Source organism: Cydia splendana, chromosome 14 (assembly GCF_910591565.1).
Source record: "Cydia splendana chromosome 14, ilCydSple1.2, whole genome shotgun sequence".
Taxonomy (NCBI): domain Eukaryota; kingdom Metazoa; phylum Arthropoda; class Insecta; order Lepidoptera; family Tortricidae; genus Cydia; species Cydia splendana.
Genome location: NC_085973.1, coordinates 9,830,599 through 9,847,461, shown reverse-complemented (window position 1 = coordinate 9,847,461; position 16,863 = coordinate 9,830,599). Strand labels below are relative to the sequence as shown.

The 16,863-nt window shown below is 39.2% G+C and overlaps 1 protein-coding gene across 1 annotated transcript; it reads left to right on the top strand.

Moving 5' to 3' along the window:
• Nucleotides 1-2,602: 2,602 nt before the first annotated feature.
• Nucleotides 2,603-15,089, top strand: LOC134797168 (uncharacterized). The gene is made up of 4 exons (XM_063769423.1): nt 2,603-2,818; nt 4,204-4,374; nt 5,633-5,774; nt 14,057-15,089. The coding sequence occupies exons 1-4, from the start codon at nt 2,732-2,734 to the stop codon at nt 14,236-14,238; spliced, it is 582 nt and encodes a 193-aa protein (XP_063625493.1). The 5' UTR covers nt 2,603-2,731; the 3' UTR covers nt 14,239-15,089.
• The last annotated feature ends 1,774 nt before the right edge of the window (nt 15,090-16,863 follow it).

Below are 16,863 nucleotides of genomic sequence, written 5' to 3'. Positions count from 1 at the left end.
ATTTTTAGGTTGTAGCTACCTCACCTACAGTACTGTCACCAGTAAAATATGGGTCCCTACTGGGGTTAAACGCTATGACACATTGGACAAAGTTGCTCACGAGATAGCATCGTTATTTACATAAAAATCCGTTTTGTTGTCGTTTCCAACTACGATAATTTCGCAAATGGGATAAACAAAACATGTTTACAACTGATATTCCCCGTCCAGAAAGCAGTCCCTGATAACTCAGTAATGTGTAACTTAAAGTAAAATGTATGAATTAACTAATAGAGATCAGTTTGGGTCGCGTTCATAAGTTTATCACCATTGTGTTCATGAGATAAAGCTTTAGCAGGGGCCAGTTTGTTAATAGAGACTGTTAATCTTTGTACGAACGAAACAGTGTTCCTTATCATTGTGAAAGATAGCCACATTAAGCCCTCTAATTCAGAGCATTTATAAAAAAGTTTTAAAGAAGATTATTTTGTAATGAAATTGACGGAGATGCCGCGACGACTTTGAAAATGATTTTGATTTCTACTAGACTTCAACAAGTTACGATACGGATAATTTAAAGATATTTGTAAGATAGATATGTCAAATTTGACGTTTCCGCGATTCTGGAGGTCCTCTTGAACGATTTCGACAAGTTATGACTTAGATATCCAAGTCACATCTAGTCGATATCTAATGTAATACTCTTGTGGCACGGACGTGGACCGACTGGGACACCACGGATTATCTTGTCAAAAAAGTGCAGGCCGTTTTTCGAGACATGCGTCGCTTAATGACATAGTCCGTCGGTCTCTTGCCACCATCAATGTGCCTGCTCTTCTTGAGTCGACTGGCATTATCAGAGATGATGGCAAGAGGCCCGATGGAGTGTCCTTAGTTCCTTGGAGGTTGGGACGGATGTTGGTGTGGGATGCTACCTGCGTAGACACACTGGCACCGTCCCACCTCCAACGGACTACTGTAAAAGCGGGCGGAGCGGCGGAAAGCGCCGAAATTCTAAAACGTAACAAATATAAGAGCCTCGGTAGAGAGTACCATTTTATATTATTATATGTAAATGCACAGGCAGCTTAAAGCTGATACGTGCACATCAATGTCCACTTGTGTTTTGTAGTCTACGAAAGTGTTCATCGAGTTTGTTTTTAAAAGAGTTTATCGAAGGTGCACTGATCACTGACTCGGGTAAACCGTTCCACACTTTCACTACGCGGTTAGACAGGAAGTGTCGTCTGGGGTTGCTACTACTCTGCGTCCGTGTCAGTTTCAGAGAGTGTCCTCTCAGTCTGTCATTAATGTTGCGAGTAAAAATATCGCTTAACCCGGGTACGTTGTAGTGTCCTGTGAGTATTTTATACGTTTCTATCAGGTCACCGCGTTGCCTTCGCTGCTCCAAGGTTGTCAGGCCCAATTCCTTTAGTCTATCTTCATATGGTTGGTTACGAAGAGACGGTACCAATTTTGTGGCTCTTCTTTGGACTTTTTCAATAAGAATTATACCATTATTATTATTACATTATTATTTTGTACCATTTGGAGTTGAAACTCTAGGTCCATGGGGTCCCAGCGCGCATAAGTTGTTCGCAGAAATCGCGAAGCGTCTGGTTGACGTAACTGGTGACCGAAGAGCTGGCGGCTACCTCGCACAACGTATCAGCATTGCGATACAGCGAGGAAATGCCGCCAGCATCCTTGGTACAATGCCTCAAGGGCCTATTTTAGATTTAAGCTAGTTATTAATTTAGTTTAGTAGTACCACTGTATATATATTGTATGTAAATAAATGATTATATTTAGAGTAACCTGCTTTATAAAAGGATGTAGATCTAGTTGATAGGGGGGGGGGGGGGGGTCTGGACATCGGATGATGGTAGCATGACGTAGGAGGAAACAGGGTCATTCGAAGCATGATTTTTGGATGATTTTAGGGGGAGGGGGTCAAAAATCGATGACGTAATTTATGGACAGCCCCAAAGGTATGTGGGCTAGCATATAGGTATGGACACAAACTCGATGTCGGTAGAAGGCGTTGGTGGGGCACGCCTAGACGGAGATGCCGGAATGACCTGGACACGCTCCTTAACAACTGGGTTGAGGAAGTACTGCACCGGGAGTCGTGGAAATCAATTTACCCAGCAGTGGAACACAAAAAAAAGTTAAAATAACATTAACTTTGATAGTTACAAGATGGCGCTCTTGTCGGTGGTTCCTTTTTGTGGCGAATGAAACAATGCCAGCGCGTTGGAAAAATGAGATGTGAAATCAATTCTTCTGTAATTTAATAGAGGTAAGTGGGGTTATACCACTTATACCTAAGTTTGAGAAACACTACCGTTTTCCATAGCAAGCAGTTTTCTTTCTTCTGAAAGCATAGCATCGAGTTCAGGCACAATCTCACGCACGAAAGGTTAGTTAATTTTCAAGTTTATTTGATGATTTAATTTATTTAATACATACAATACAGGATTTATACAAATAATGTGGTAGAAAATTGACACCATACGATGATTAAGTTTCAAGATATTTTCAATTAAATAAACAGTGTGTTTTGCATCCTATCATTATTTTTACTCGTCTCTACTTTAGATATATAAAGGCTGGTGTCTACGGAAGTGTGCAATCTGCAGCCAGCGTCCGAGCACATTAGATAAGTGCCCATTGACAGTCGCCTCCATCCGCACGTCGCGTTCGGACCGTTCTGTGATCTGTATACTTACATACATAGTATACTTACACGATGTATTGTGACTTCCCTGAGTTGGGGCGGTGCTGCTTCTGCATGCCACTGAGGAGGGGGGTGTTGACGTTTGGATACCTCAATTTTGTGAGTACACTTTTATATTGTTAATATTTATGTAGCAATTTTTGTGTATCATATCATGTAGGTAGGTATGTAGGTAAACTATTCTTAAGCCATTGGGTGGGTCTGATGTCTGAAGCAGAAATTTGTTATTGGGGATATTGTAAGGGTCAGGCTCTAAAAACGAGGAGAGCTCGACTAAGAGTAGAAGGTAGATCACTACTCTTAGTGGAGCTCTACAATTTTCCTCGGATTTTAAAAACTTTTTAGAAATTTAACCCTTTAGGGGGTGGAAAGGGGGATGAAAGCTTTAACGACTTAGAAGCCGCAGATGAAGTATGCATTACTTTTATACCGTGGAAGTGGGTCAAACACCGAAATCGCGATCAAAAGATCCTATTGTAGAAATACTTTCCTGTAGGCTTCTACAAGTAATGTGGGTGTTACTAGTAACTAACGTCAACACTAAAATATTAGTCAGAGGTCAAACCATTTCGTCAAACATAATAAAGTGTCGGATGAAATTGCGAATTACAAGAATTATAGCAAAATTGGTAGGTACAGTGAATAATTCAAGGTCCAACTGGCCATTATGATGAACAGTGCCAACATCCCGTCTGTTTATCACGTTATCAGCGGAAACTGCATTGAACTTGCTCGTTTACAAACACGCCTGGGCAGATTAGTTAGTCTGTGGTTAATATAAGTAGGCAGTGATACTAGTGATTTATGTGGACACAGAGACAGTAAATTCTGTTTAATTATAGTTATAAATAACTGATGTTGGCCCACACCACATCTTACTGAAAGCATTTAACCTTTGGTATGCTGTAGCACTGATCAGTGGTCAGTTCTGCAACATGCTAATCATTCAGTTTAGATATGTTTTGAACAGCCAAAATTTTACAGTAGCATACGAAAGGTTAAGATCTTTTGAAGCAGCTATTGACTTCAACAATTTGAGTAGTTTCCTCATCTCAATCAAAATGTGAAGCCATACGTTTAGGTACCTATAAAAAAATGTAATAAGCAGAAACGTCTGCTACAATGTTTTAAAGTAGAAACATTCATTGCCTCGGGCGAGAGTCGAAGGCGCTACGCCTGCCGCTCTACCAACTGAGGTTCGAATAGCAATAAATATCTGCCACCGAAATCATCATCATATTAAATCATATTAAGACCAATGACATCTAGCTGATCGGATGATGGAGACCGAAGGTGGCCATATGCACTAGTTTATAAGTGATAAAACAACAAACCTCGTTGAATTTTGGCTGTCAGATTCGCCTCGATGAGCAGTAAGTAGGTATACTTTAAGATGACTTAAAATAAAAGTACTGTTTGCGATAAAAACTTGTATCAAAAACATTTTTTGTAGCAAAAAATCTTACCCTCATTTTTTTCTTCAGTTTTTCTCGGTGTTCATGCTCGGAGTATACAGCTACTACATCAACGCTGCCTCCGGCAATCTCCACCTCATCTACCACGGCTCGCTGTCAATGATCCCTGCCGAGGCATGCCTCTTCATCTACTGCCTCGAAATCGTCTTCAACCTGATTCTGCTGTATGGCACTCATTTGGTAAGATCCCGTCTTAAAAATAAAGAAATATGGCAATATTCAGCATTCAGGACTGGCAGTAACTTTGCCCTTTTACCGCCACAGTCTGCAATTGATGATCAAGGTTATGGTGTAATATGAACCTACATGCATTCTAATATAGCATTTTTTTTAAATAGTCGTGGCGGTAAAGAGATTACCGATCTTAAAAAGCTGTTATAGTCGCCCTAATATAAAAAAAAGACTTTCATATTTTATTGTATTTTGAATCTTTATTCAAACATATCAAAATTGCATTTGTTTTCGTGAACCCAGTTCGATTCCCTTAATAATTCGTCCAACTGCGTCCAACAGATCAACAGCTATCAGCATTTTAGCTCAAAATGTAGACTAGATGGCGTAATCGAACTGTTATTTAATAGGTAAACTAAGTTTTCTTTTAGACCGACACATTGTACTTTTATTTACACTATTTACCCGGATTTTTTATTTACACTATACTAATAGCACGGAGTATGACTAATAGCGTTTAGATGATTTTCCTTGAACAATTAAGATGTTTACATGTTTACTTACTCGTACCAAGATAACAATAGCGTGAAGTATTAATTGATTATGGATTACCTAACGGACTAATGTAAAAGCGGGCGGGACGGCGGAAAGCGCCGAAATTTTAAAACGTAATAAATATAAGAGCCTCGGTAGAGAGTATATACCATTTTCTACCATTTGGAGTTGAAACTCTAGGTCCATGGGGTCCCAGCGCGCATAAGTTGTTCGCAGAAATCGCGAAGCGTCTGGTTGACGTAACTGGTGACCGAAGAGCTGGCGGCTACCTCGAACAACGTATCAGCATTGTGATACAGCGAGGAAATGCTGCCAGCATCCTTGGTACAATGCCTCAGGGGCCCGTTTTAGATTTAAGCTAGTTATTAATTTCGTTTAGTAGTACCACTGTATATATATTGGATGTAAATAAATGCTTTTACCCCATTGATTTTTTACTTAATTCGATTGCCTAATAGCTCCAGTTGAAAGCAGGTCGGGAAAACATTTTGCAGAATTCTATTCTAATGCCTTCCATTGCCCTTTTTCAAAAAATTTAATAAGAGCATAATTCAAACAAGTAGTTTGTGAAACTCCATGGCTTGCCATTTAAAAAATATCGAAGATTGATTTAACAAAAAAAACTTACAAGGTATATAACCAACCTAATCTGAAATTGAGTATGAGTTTTAAATAATTGTACTGTCAAAATAATGTTATGTATTATTTCCAGAAAAAGCTTCTGTTCGTGAAGATATTCTACTACTTCGCCATCGTGTCGACGGTGGCATCGGTGCTGATCCAGCTGCTGGACGCGTCGGAGATGTGGATGCGGCTGGCCATCGAGACCATCTCGCTCACGTTCGCGGGCTTGTGTGAGTTATCAGTTATAAGATACCTACTTCGACATCGTGACTGTGGCGTCGGTGCTGACCCAGCTGCTGGACGCGTCGGAGATGTGGATGCGGCTGGCCATCGAGACCATCTCGCTCACGTTCGCGGGCTTGTGTGAGTTATCAGTTATAAGGTACCTACTTCGCCATCGTGTCGACGGTGACGTCAGTGCTGATCCAGCTGTTGGACGCGTCGGAGATGTGGATGAGGCTGGCCATCGAGACCATAAAAAAAAAATAGTTTTATTTGCCAAAAAGTTTACAAGATATTCTTAACCTATGACTGCCACACTAGGCTACGCCTGTCTTGTGGAGTCAGATTGAAAACAATGCTAAATTGAGTTACTTCCTACGCTGAAGTTTTAGTTTTCTAATAAATATCTAGTACTAAATAATATGTTTAATTATAATAACAGGCTTAATCTAACAGGAACAATCACAATTTAGGTAGAGTAAAAAGTTTACATCAATTTATACCATTACCTATCGTAGACAGCAATCATGTAAAGTGAGTGTGTTTGTGGTGTGAGTGTGTGTGTTATAATATGACGGAGCGAAAATGACGGTTAAATTTCCATTATTAAAAGCCTACCGAGAGGTTAGACCATTGATTTTACCAGTTACCAATCATTTGTCTTCATTAGTTGTTCTGTTTCAATATAAGTAAGATTTTTTATCCAAGAAGTTACTATTATTTTAGCTTTGCTAGCAGTACAGTTTTTAATATCGCAATCTTTGTTTACTTTATTATATATATATGGCAAAAGGAAGTTTTGAAATCTTTTTGCAAAAGCAGTTTTTGTCCTGGGAACAGGCAACTTAAAAACACGTTTACTATAAGAAGTTCCATATCCAGATTTGACTAATTCACGGTGCATTATCATTGTCAACCTAATGATCCCAAGCTTACGGACGCTGAGCACGTTCATGTCCCTATATACGTCTATTGTAGGGTAAAGCCTGGGTTTTTTTAGGATTACCTTAAGTAGAAACCTCTCTGCTCTTTCTAAGGTAATCATTGCCGAACTAGTTGCCCCTCCCCATACGGTGATGCAGTAAGTTAAAATTGGCTGACAAAGTGCAGTATATATCATTTTAAGTAGTCTCCTGTCAGCTGCATCTCTTAGTTCCTTCATCACATAAATTAATTTTCTTACTCTAGCAGATACTGATTCAATGTGGTTAGAAAAATTAAGTTTTTCATCTAGTGTCACGCCTAAGTATTTTATAGATGATGCTCGTTCAATTTCAATACAATTGCAAGAAGGTGTACCTTGTTTGCAGTTTATATCACGTAATCTTATTTCAGGGCGGATTGTCGGCTCTGAAGCAGCAGTTTTGTGAAAACAAAGAAATTTAGTTTTCGTGGTGTTGAAAGTTAGTAGATTACTCTTTAGCCAACTGTAAACCGATTTAATACCGCTCTGGGCGAGCTCTAGGCATTGCGGCCATGAGTCACCGTGAAATAGTATAGCAGTATCATCTGCGTAGCAAATAATATCCGCGTTATTTATGGGAATATTTGTTAAATCGTTTAAATATGCTATAAAAAGAGTTGGCCCAAGGATACTCCCTTGCGGGACCCCAAAAGTTACCGGTTTTGCCTCGCTTAACGTGTTTCCAAACTTTGTACATTGACGTCTGCCAGTCAAGTAACTACTGAACCAGGTTAGGGCAGAGGAGTGCCTCTGATTCTAAGGTGTTCGAGTTTCTGCAGTAGTATAGGAACCGAAACTGTGTCGAATGCCTTGGACAGGTCTAGGAATACGCCAGTACATGGATTACCCTTATCCAAGTATGTACTGACCTGTTTGGCAAAAAGAGAGACCGCGTCCTCTGTAGATTTTCCTTGTCAGAATCCAAATTGCCTTTCCGAGAACAGGCATTCTGAATTTAGGAAGTTGATAAGTCGTTTGTTAACTAGCTTTTCTAGCACCTTTGAGCAACTTGACAATAGTGATATCGGCCGGTAATTACTTGCATTATCCTTGGCACCAGATTTATAAATTGGTACTACAGCTACCGTCTTCCAGGTTTCTGGAAAGGAACCATGTTCTAGACTAAGATTAGGTACATATGGTTGTTAGGGGTTTGGCCACGTAGTCTTTCACGCGTTTTAGAAACTGGTTGCTTATTCCATCTATGCCTGCGGCACCACTCATTTTAAGGCTCATGATTATACTTTCAACTTCCTGGGTGTCAGTTGGGGTCATAAAGAAAGACTTTGATGGTGATGCGGCTATTTTAATTTAGGATGCAAGGGATGCTTCGGTTTCTCCAGAATGGGCAAGAATATTATTATTACTAACAAAATATGGACTGTTTGTCTGAAATAAATGCATTTTTTTTTTTTTGCAAGCGACTGGTCTACGGTCGAAAAATAGTCGTTTATGTAATTCAAAGATTCAGGTACGGTCGATTTTATGGTGGTATAGCCAGGGGTTCCATTATCTTTCGGGGTTTGTATTATTTGCTTTATAGTTTTCCACAGTTGCTTTGGATGGTTTCGATTTTCAGTAAGCTGTTTATGCTCATACTCGACTTTAAGTTTCCGGATAATGGTTCTATAAAAGTTCCTATAGCGAGTGAAAATTAGTTTAGCATTAAGGTCATTAGGGTTTTTACGGCTTATCAAATGCAATCGGTCCTTATGCTTAGAGCACCTAATTAACCCTGGAGTTATCCATGGCTTTATATTAAACTTAGAGCGACTGAGAGCCTTTTTTGTTGAATTATTTTGGATAATTGTTGTCAAAGCTTTAGTAAAGATATCAGCAGCTTCAGTGGGAGAGGGGCTATTTGTAACAGCATCCCAGTTTGCTTGTCCTAATTCATTATAGATAGCATCATAATCTACTTTGTAAACATACCTTTCTTTTGGGACTGATTTGGTTTTACCTGACAAACAGAGTATTACCATATCATGATCAGTTATGTCTGTTTCACAAACTACTGCTTTAGGATTGCTTTGATCTTACTAGGTAATGATCCAGGCATGCTTCATTTCTTGTGGGCTTGTCAACTGCAGATTTGAGACCTAGGCTAGCCATTAGACATAAGTAATCAGAGGACTGGGGTGTTACCTTCATAATATCTATATTTATGTCCCCTGTAATAATGAGATCCAAACCACAGTCTGTACCATTTATAAAAGATTCTAGTGAATTTAAGAAAGGATCAATATTATTCACTGACGGAGAGCGATAGATTCCTAGTAGGGAGAAACATTTAGGAATTATATCAATATATAGGCAATTTGCATCTTGAATTTTTGGCGCACTTACTTGAACATTCCAAATATCTCTTACGTACACCACGACTCCACTAGCCTGGTTTCCTAGATTTTCAGTTTGGTAGGAGTTGTAGCCGTCAATTTGTTCGATCTCGCTCACGTTCGCGGGCTTGTGTGAGTTATCAGTTATTAAGGTAGGTACCTACTTCGACATCGTGACTGTGGCGTCGGTGCTGACCCAGCTGCTGGACGCGTCGGAGATGTGGATGCGGCTGGCCATCGAGACCATCTCGCTCACGTTCGCGGGCTTGTGTGAATTGTATTAATTTTTTTTTATAATATTTAACACTTTTGTGAGTCAAAATATTTAATAAGCTTTCCCTTGCAGTATGTACAATAATAAATATCCGAACAATTTCAATTGTAGTTTTCAGATGGATCTCGTAAAAAATACAATTTTCATTCAAAAAATACTTACTTATACGTAATGTAATGATGAGATTAGGTAGGTAGTGGTTTGTTTTTTATTAATAATTAAATAAGTAAGATATTTATATTTTGTAGCACAGACTTCATTAATGTTTGTGACAAGTAAAAATAAGTACTTATCATAATTGACCGAAGCGAAGCGAAGGTCTACGTTTTGACTCGGGCATTTTGCTTTCGTATGTCCGGATGTTCTCCTCTACAGGTCGCAATTCTTAACCGATTCTCGTGAAATTTTGTGACCGAATTTTATGACTAAATAAAAATTTTTTGTCAATCCGGTTTTTGGAAATTTTTAAAAATGGCGGAGTCGTGATACCTGGCGCCTAAACAAATAGTCGTATAGATATCATAAGAGTTTTTTTCTTTTTGAGACATGTTTACAGAGTTAATAGCAAAAAATGCAGAAAAAAATTATCGCTGGTTTAGGCGGTATTTAGATATTTAGTTTTGTATTTCCGGATGTTCTCCTCTACAGGTCGCAATTCTTAACCGATTCTCATGAAATTTTGTGACCAGATTCTATGACTAAATATTTTTTTTTTGTCAATCCGGTTTTTGGAAATTTTAAAAAATGGCGGAGTCGTGATACCTGTCGCCTAAACAAATAGTCGTATCGATATCATAAGAGTTTTTTCTTTTTGATATATGTTTATAGATTAAATGGCCAAAAATTCAGAAAATTTGTATCACTGGTTTCGGCGGTATTTAGATATTTAGTTTTTACTTGAGAATGAGTAGCTAAATTTCGTCAGCTTTAGTAAGAACTATCATGGCGCATTTTGCAAACGTTCGCTTTTTTGTTTGCATAGGGAGGTCCCTGGTTCCATCCCCAGTAATTGTATGCTGCTACATAACTTTTTGTATTTTTTTATACTTAAATTTCGTATCAATTGTTGTTTTTTATTTTATTTTTTTATTTTGAAAAAATCGTATTTTTTATTTATCAAGCGCGGGCTAAGCGCATTCGTTTATTTTTTGCAACAGATGATGGCTTTTTGCGCTTTAAAGAAAATTTGATTCTTGAATATACGGCGCCATACCTTTGGCCTATGCTGGTCTAGATGGCGACACCATTTTATATTTAACAATTTTTACTCATATCAGTAAAAGAACATGGGTCAAAATCATATGGCGTTCTAAAAATAAAAAAAATCATTTATCCATACATTTATTGATATTTTTTTTTCATTTTCATTTTAATCCTGTATCGAAAGATGGCAGTAAATTTACTGTGACTACAAAATTTAGTATGACATTAACCCTCTACTACATATAGGGACCGTGCGCGTTGGAGGGTCTGCCATCTTGTGGCCTGAATCGGAAACATGTACATTGCCAAAACAAGTTCTATACCATCTACCGTTCTTGTAGGTACGTTTCCTTATGCATAGTAGGTTCTGTCATCTTGTGGGCTACATCGGAAGCATAAACGTCACATTTACGCCTCACGCCAAAAATCTGACGGCTCCTATTTTACACCCTATAGTTCACGCACGCCCACTATAGGGACCGTGCGCGTTGGAGGGCCTGCCATCTTGTGGCCTGAATCGGAAACATATGTGCACATGTACATTGCCAAAGCAACTACCGTTCTCGTAAGTACGTTTCCTTGTGCATAGTAGGTTCTGCCATCTCGTGGGCTACATCGGAATCATAAACTACACATCTACGCTTCGCGCCAAAGATCTGACGGCTCCTGTGCTGCCCCCTATAGTTCATGCACGTCCCCTATACACTTTATTCTCTTTAGATTAGATATTTAAATTCTTACTCGAGAATAAGTAACCAAATTTCGTCAGCTCATCTAAATGCTATCATAGCGCAGTTGGAAAGACGCTTACAAGCAAGGATATGGGAATAGGTTCCCGGTTCGATCCCCAATAAATGCAATTTTTTTTATTTTTTTTTTGCACTTAAACATCGTATTGCCAAAGACATATGTAACTTCGTATAAGACGAATAAAGTCTAAGGAAAAAACGTGCCTCGGAATTCAAGCAAAAGTCATTCTCGAATAGATGGCGCACACACCTTTAGCCTATCCTCGGCTAGATGGCGTGACGACACCGTTTCATATTTAACAATTTTAACACATAGATATCAATGAGTGAACAGGGATCAAAATGATATAAAAATAATAAAATCATTTATCCATATATATACATTTTTTGATAACTTTATACGTTTTCATTTTGAGTTTTAGTCGTGTGTCGATAGATGGCAGTAAATTTACAGTGACTACAAAATTTACAATGACAGGACCCCTCTATACTATCTATTCTTTTTGGTATTGCTGATTGATCAAGCGAGCGCGAAGCGCGAGGTAAGCGTATTCGTTTGAGTTTTTGTTTGAACATTTTTTTAGCGGTTTTAGTTCAAGGGCATGGCTGTTCCAGGAGTCAATTTCCACTTACGTTTATAGCATGGGCGGTCACCATCCATAAATCGCAGGGGTTAACATTGCCTAGGGTAGTGGTCGACCTTGGGCTCAGGGAACTAGCTGTAGGTTGCTCGTACGTTGCGCTTTCCCGGGCTCAAAGTCTAACTAACAATAATGTTAGTTAGACTTTGAGCCTTTTAATTTGGATCGCCTCGCTAAAATGACCCATAATTTCCGCAAATCATTTTTTCTTCGAGGCAATTACTCCGTTCTCATTTTTTCATAAACTAAATTTTCCTTTTCTCAATTTATTCCCTTTTCTTTTTAATCCCAGTAGTTAAAATAACCAGTAGGTTTTTTTTTCACTAACTAAATATTCTCTATCTCCACATTTTCTCTTTTTTTTAATGCTAGTTGTAAAAATAACCAGGTTTTTTTCAAATAGGTAGGTTAGGGTTATTTTTTTGATGACGCTATAAACGAAACTGCTCCCAGAGATAGGTAGGTTAGGGTTATTTTTTTTTGATGACCCTAAAAACGAAACTGCTCCCAGAGATAGGTAGGTTAGGGTTATTTTTTTTTTGATGACCCTAAAAACGAATCTGCTCCCAGAGATAGGTATGGTTAGAGTTATTGGCTGGCAGCGTTTGGTTTTTTACTTGTAGTTTTTTAGATTATGTTTTAATTTTAGTGTTTTTGATATTTGTTGTATGTGAAATACCTACAAGTAACAAATATAATTACTACACTATTAACATACAGTAACAAGAAAATATTATCCTAGATATTTAAAAGAACGAAAACTATAAGGAAAAGATTAATGTAAAAATATTAAAAATAGGCGATTGCGGAAGAAAACCATTGGGAAAATATGGAAACGGAGTAATTGCTACCGAGAATGAATGATTTCGGGAAATTATGGGCAACGCAAAATATGAGAACGGAGTAATTGCCTCGAAGAAAAAATGATTTTCGGAAATTATGGGCCACACTCGCGCACGAAGCTTCTTAGTTGCAGTTTACAGGTTAATTCAAAGGTAATGTTGGTTTCCTAACATAGGTAGAGTTAGACCATCAAGAAAAGTCTGCAGAGATTTTGACACTGGCACAAATAACATTGGCACTGCGTGTGCTGTCAAAATCTCTGCAGACTTTTCTTGGTCTAACTCTATCCACTTTTCTATACAATTAGTATGGCGACGTGTATACTTAAGGGGCATCGACCGTACACTGACATCGGGATGATATTTTTATCATGTTATTTAGTAGTCATCGTGCGTCTCGCTTGCGCCAATACATGTACGGACAAGAACGAGTGAAATGCACGATAACTAAATGACATCAGTTAGATGTCTTTCTGATATCAGTGTAAGTTTGAATTGGCCTGTTAGCCAAAAATTGTTTCGTATGTCCATATGTTCTACTCTACAGGTCGCATATCTAAACCAATTCCCGAATTTTGTAAGCAATTGATAGTTAAGTTTTTATGGTCAAATTAGATTCTCTAAATTCTTCAAAACAACGGAACCATACATTTATTCAGTTTTAAACTCTGCTCGCGAGGTCTACAGCTCACAGAGCCACTAGTTCATAATGTAGTTATATGATGTAAAATATAAATTATTATTTTAGTAAGTAATTACAGAATTACATTATAAATGTACCTATGTCCTGGACGCCCACTTTGCGAGTGATATGTAGCAATAAATAGCGGCATGACACGACATTGTGCGGCCACTACAGTTGAGGTCATCTCTGATAAAAATCCGTAAGCGGAATAGTGATCAAAAGGTTACCTATATCAATCTGTGCTGTCAATATTTTGTATTTGTTTCATATACAACCCCAAATGTCGGCACTGGTGAGAATACAACTTCGATTTTTCCAAAATCGCTACAACCCTAGTCAATTCTCACTTGAGGGCCTACCCCGAAAATCAGAAATATAATTTTCGTTACCATCCTTTCTCACACTTATGCATATTCGAGCGATAGGAGGTAGATAACGAAATTTCGATTTTCGGTTTCCGCGATAGACCCTCTGATCAGATCTCACAACACTACAGTAGCACAAGGTTATCGGCCTCGAAACAAAATATCCTTCATCTTACAGAAGTTACAGATAGGTTGAACTCCAATATCTGACTTGACGAATAATTGTTCCAGGTCTCCAGTTATACCTCATCATCTTAGTTCGGAGTCTCATCAAAAAGCTGATGGTAGACGGAGACCATGTTTTCGAGAATCAGCTTCACCAGATAGTCACTGGAGAGCGAAAGTTCAACAACGCCAGCAACGGCATTTATGATGCCAACACCGTCGTTCCGAATAATCCGACTGATGTTTAATCTGGGGTCTCAAAATAGAATGAAAGAACATGGCTGTGTTTATGTGAGTGTTGATTATTATAGTGTTAACTGTCAAAATGAATGGGATAACACGGTGAAATGAAAACATTATTGTGTCTTCTGAATAAGTAAGTATTTATATTTTTAAGGCGTCCGAATGTTATCAACTTTTTAGTAACATTCGGAAACCTTTGAAAGTTTGAATTTTACCAAAAGTAGTAAACTTTCGGTATTGAGAGTGTTTGTTTGCTTTGTTGCTTCTAATTAAGCCTTTTTTTGACGTAAATTAAAGCACAGCGGCAGGGAGATTTTGTGCCATTTTAGCTAAATAAAACCCCAATATTAAAGTTTACGATTTTATAATTTTGTAATAAACAATGTGCACTAAAAACGTCAATAACATGAAAATTATTATACTATTATAAATAGGCATAGGTAAATATTGTTGTAAATATTGTAAAGCTTCAAATGACATTTTAAGATGTAAGTTTTAACCAAAGAGCTAATTATAATTTTTAAATATTTTTTTACGATTACTTCTATCAAAATACTCTACTTATAGAAGTATGGTAAACTATTTATTTTATACCATAGCATATGTTTTGCTTGATATGTAAATTAATTAAAAAATACCAGGCTTGTTACTTACTACAAGGCGACTTTTAATTGTTATTAAATTCTAAATATTTACTTTTATTATGTAGAATTCTCAATAATTATTGGAAAACGCTAGAATGTCACTAATGTGTAGTACTTTATTTACTATTTATTGTGATGGAGATGTATTTTCTATTAAAAAAGAAGATTATAATAACCGAGAGACTTACACGACAATAAAATGATAAAAATTACCTATTCGTTTTTTTTTATAATATGCTTAGGGTACCTTCTTCTAAGTTCTTTGTTTATTACCCGACTACGGCAACGCAAAAGGAGGGTTATGATTTTGACCGGTATGTTTGTGGGTATGTATGTATGTATGTGTGTATGTTCATCTGTTCCCTCATAACTTCTAAAGTGCTCATTGAAATTTGACAAACGACATGTTATTCGAATCGTCTTGATCGTCCGCTGGTTATAGACTATATGACGTAACCAAAAAATGAACACGGCGCCCTCTAGAGGTCATAAAGTCACGAACCAAAAAAATAAAAATAAGTAATGATGACGTGTTGTATATCATTTGAAAGAGCACAATTGGCACATTTCAAATATATACATATTGTTAGCTTTTGCACCCGGCTTTGATCGCATGCACCCGATAAAACATCAATTTATCTGGTAGGTAATTCGAACTACGAATCTACAATCGCTCTGGATTCTATCTATCCGCGTGTTACGCGACTACGGCGATACAAGAAGGATTTTTCAAAAGAAATTTGTTTGGCCGCTATATACATGGTGTTTTTTAATGACCTGCAATATTTTATAACGTGAATAGGTATAGAAGTCCAGATCAGCAAATTTTTTTACGAGATCGGGTTTGGTCCCATGGTAAAAGTTGCTTAGTAATCTTAGTATATTCACCTCGTTAAAATTCACAGTGGTCAGGCGAAGCATACTGAAACGTACCTATGTGACGCACCGGACTCGGTCCAAAAGGCGACACTAAAAGGGTCAGGCGTAGCCCGATGTACGTGGCGCGCTGTTCGCGGTCCAAAGCCGGGCGCCTTCGGCACCCTCATACTAAAAGAGTCGGGCGTAGCCCAACGTACGAGGCCTGATGTACGCGTTCCAAAGCCGGGCGCCTTCGGCGCCCCCATACTAAAAGAGTCGGGCGTAGCCCGACGTACGAAGCACGACGTACGCGTTCCAAAGCCGGGCGCCTTCGGCGCCCTCATACTAAAAGAGTCGGGCGTAGCCCGACGTACGAAGCACGAAGTACGCGTTCCAAAGCCGGGCGCCTTCGGCGCCCTCATACTAAAAGAGTCGGGCGTAGTCCGACATACGAGGCACGATGTACGCATTCCAAAGCCGGGCGCCTTCGGCGCCCTCATGCTAAAAGAGTCGGGCGTAGCCCGACGTACGAGGCTCGCTGTACGCGATCCAAAGCCGGGCGCCTTCGGCGCCCTCATACTAAAAGAGTCGGGCGTAGCCCGACGTACGAATCACGATGTACGCGTTCCAAAGCCGGGCGCCTTCGGCGCCCTCATACTAAAAGAGTCGGGCATAGCCCGACGTACGAGGCACGATGTACGCGTTCCAAAGCCGGGCGCCTTCGGCGCCCTCATACTAAAAGAGTCGGGCGTAGCCCAACGTACGAGGCCTGATGTACGCGTTCCAAAGCCGGGCGCCTTCGGCGCCCTCATACTAAAAGAGTCGACGTTGCCCAACGTACGAGGCCTGATGTACGCGTTCCAAAGCCGGGCGCCTTTGGGCCCCCATACTAAAAGAGTCGGGCGTAGCCCGACGTACGAAGCACGACGTACGCGTTCCAAAGCCGGGCGCCTTCGGCGCCCTCATACTAAAAGAGTCGGGCGTAGCCCGACGTACGAAGCACGATGTACGCGTTCCAAAGCCGGGCGCCTTCGGCGCCCTCATACTAAAAGAGTCGGGCGTAGTCCGACGTACGAGGCACGATGTACGCTTTCCAAAGCCGGGCGCCTTCGGCGCCCTCATGCTAAA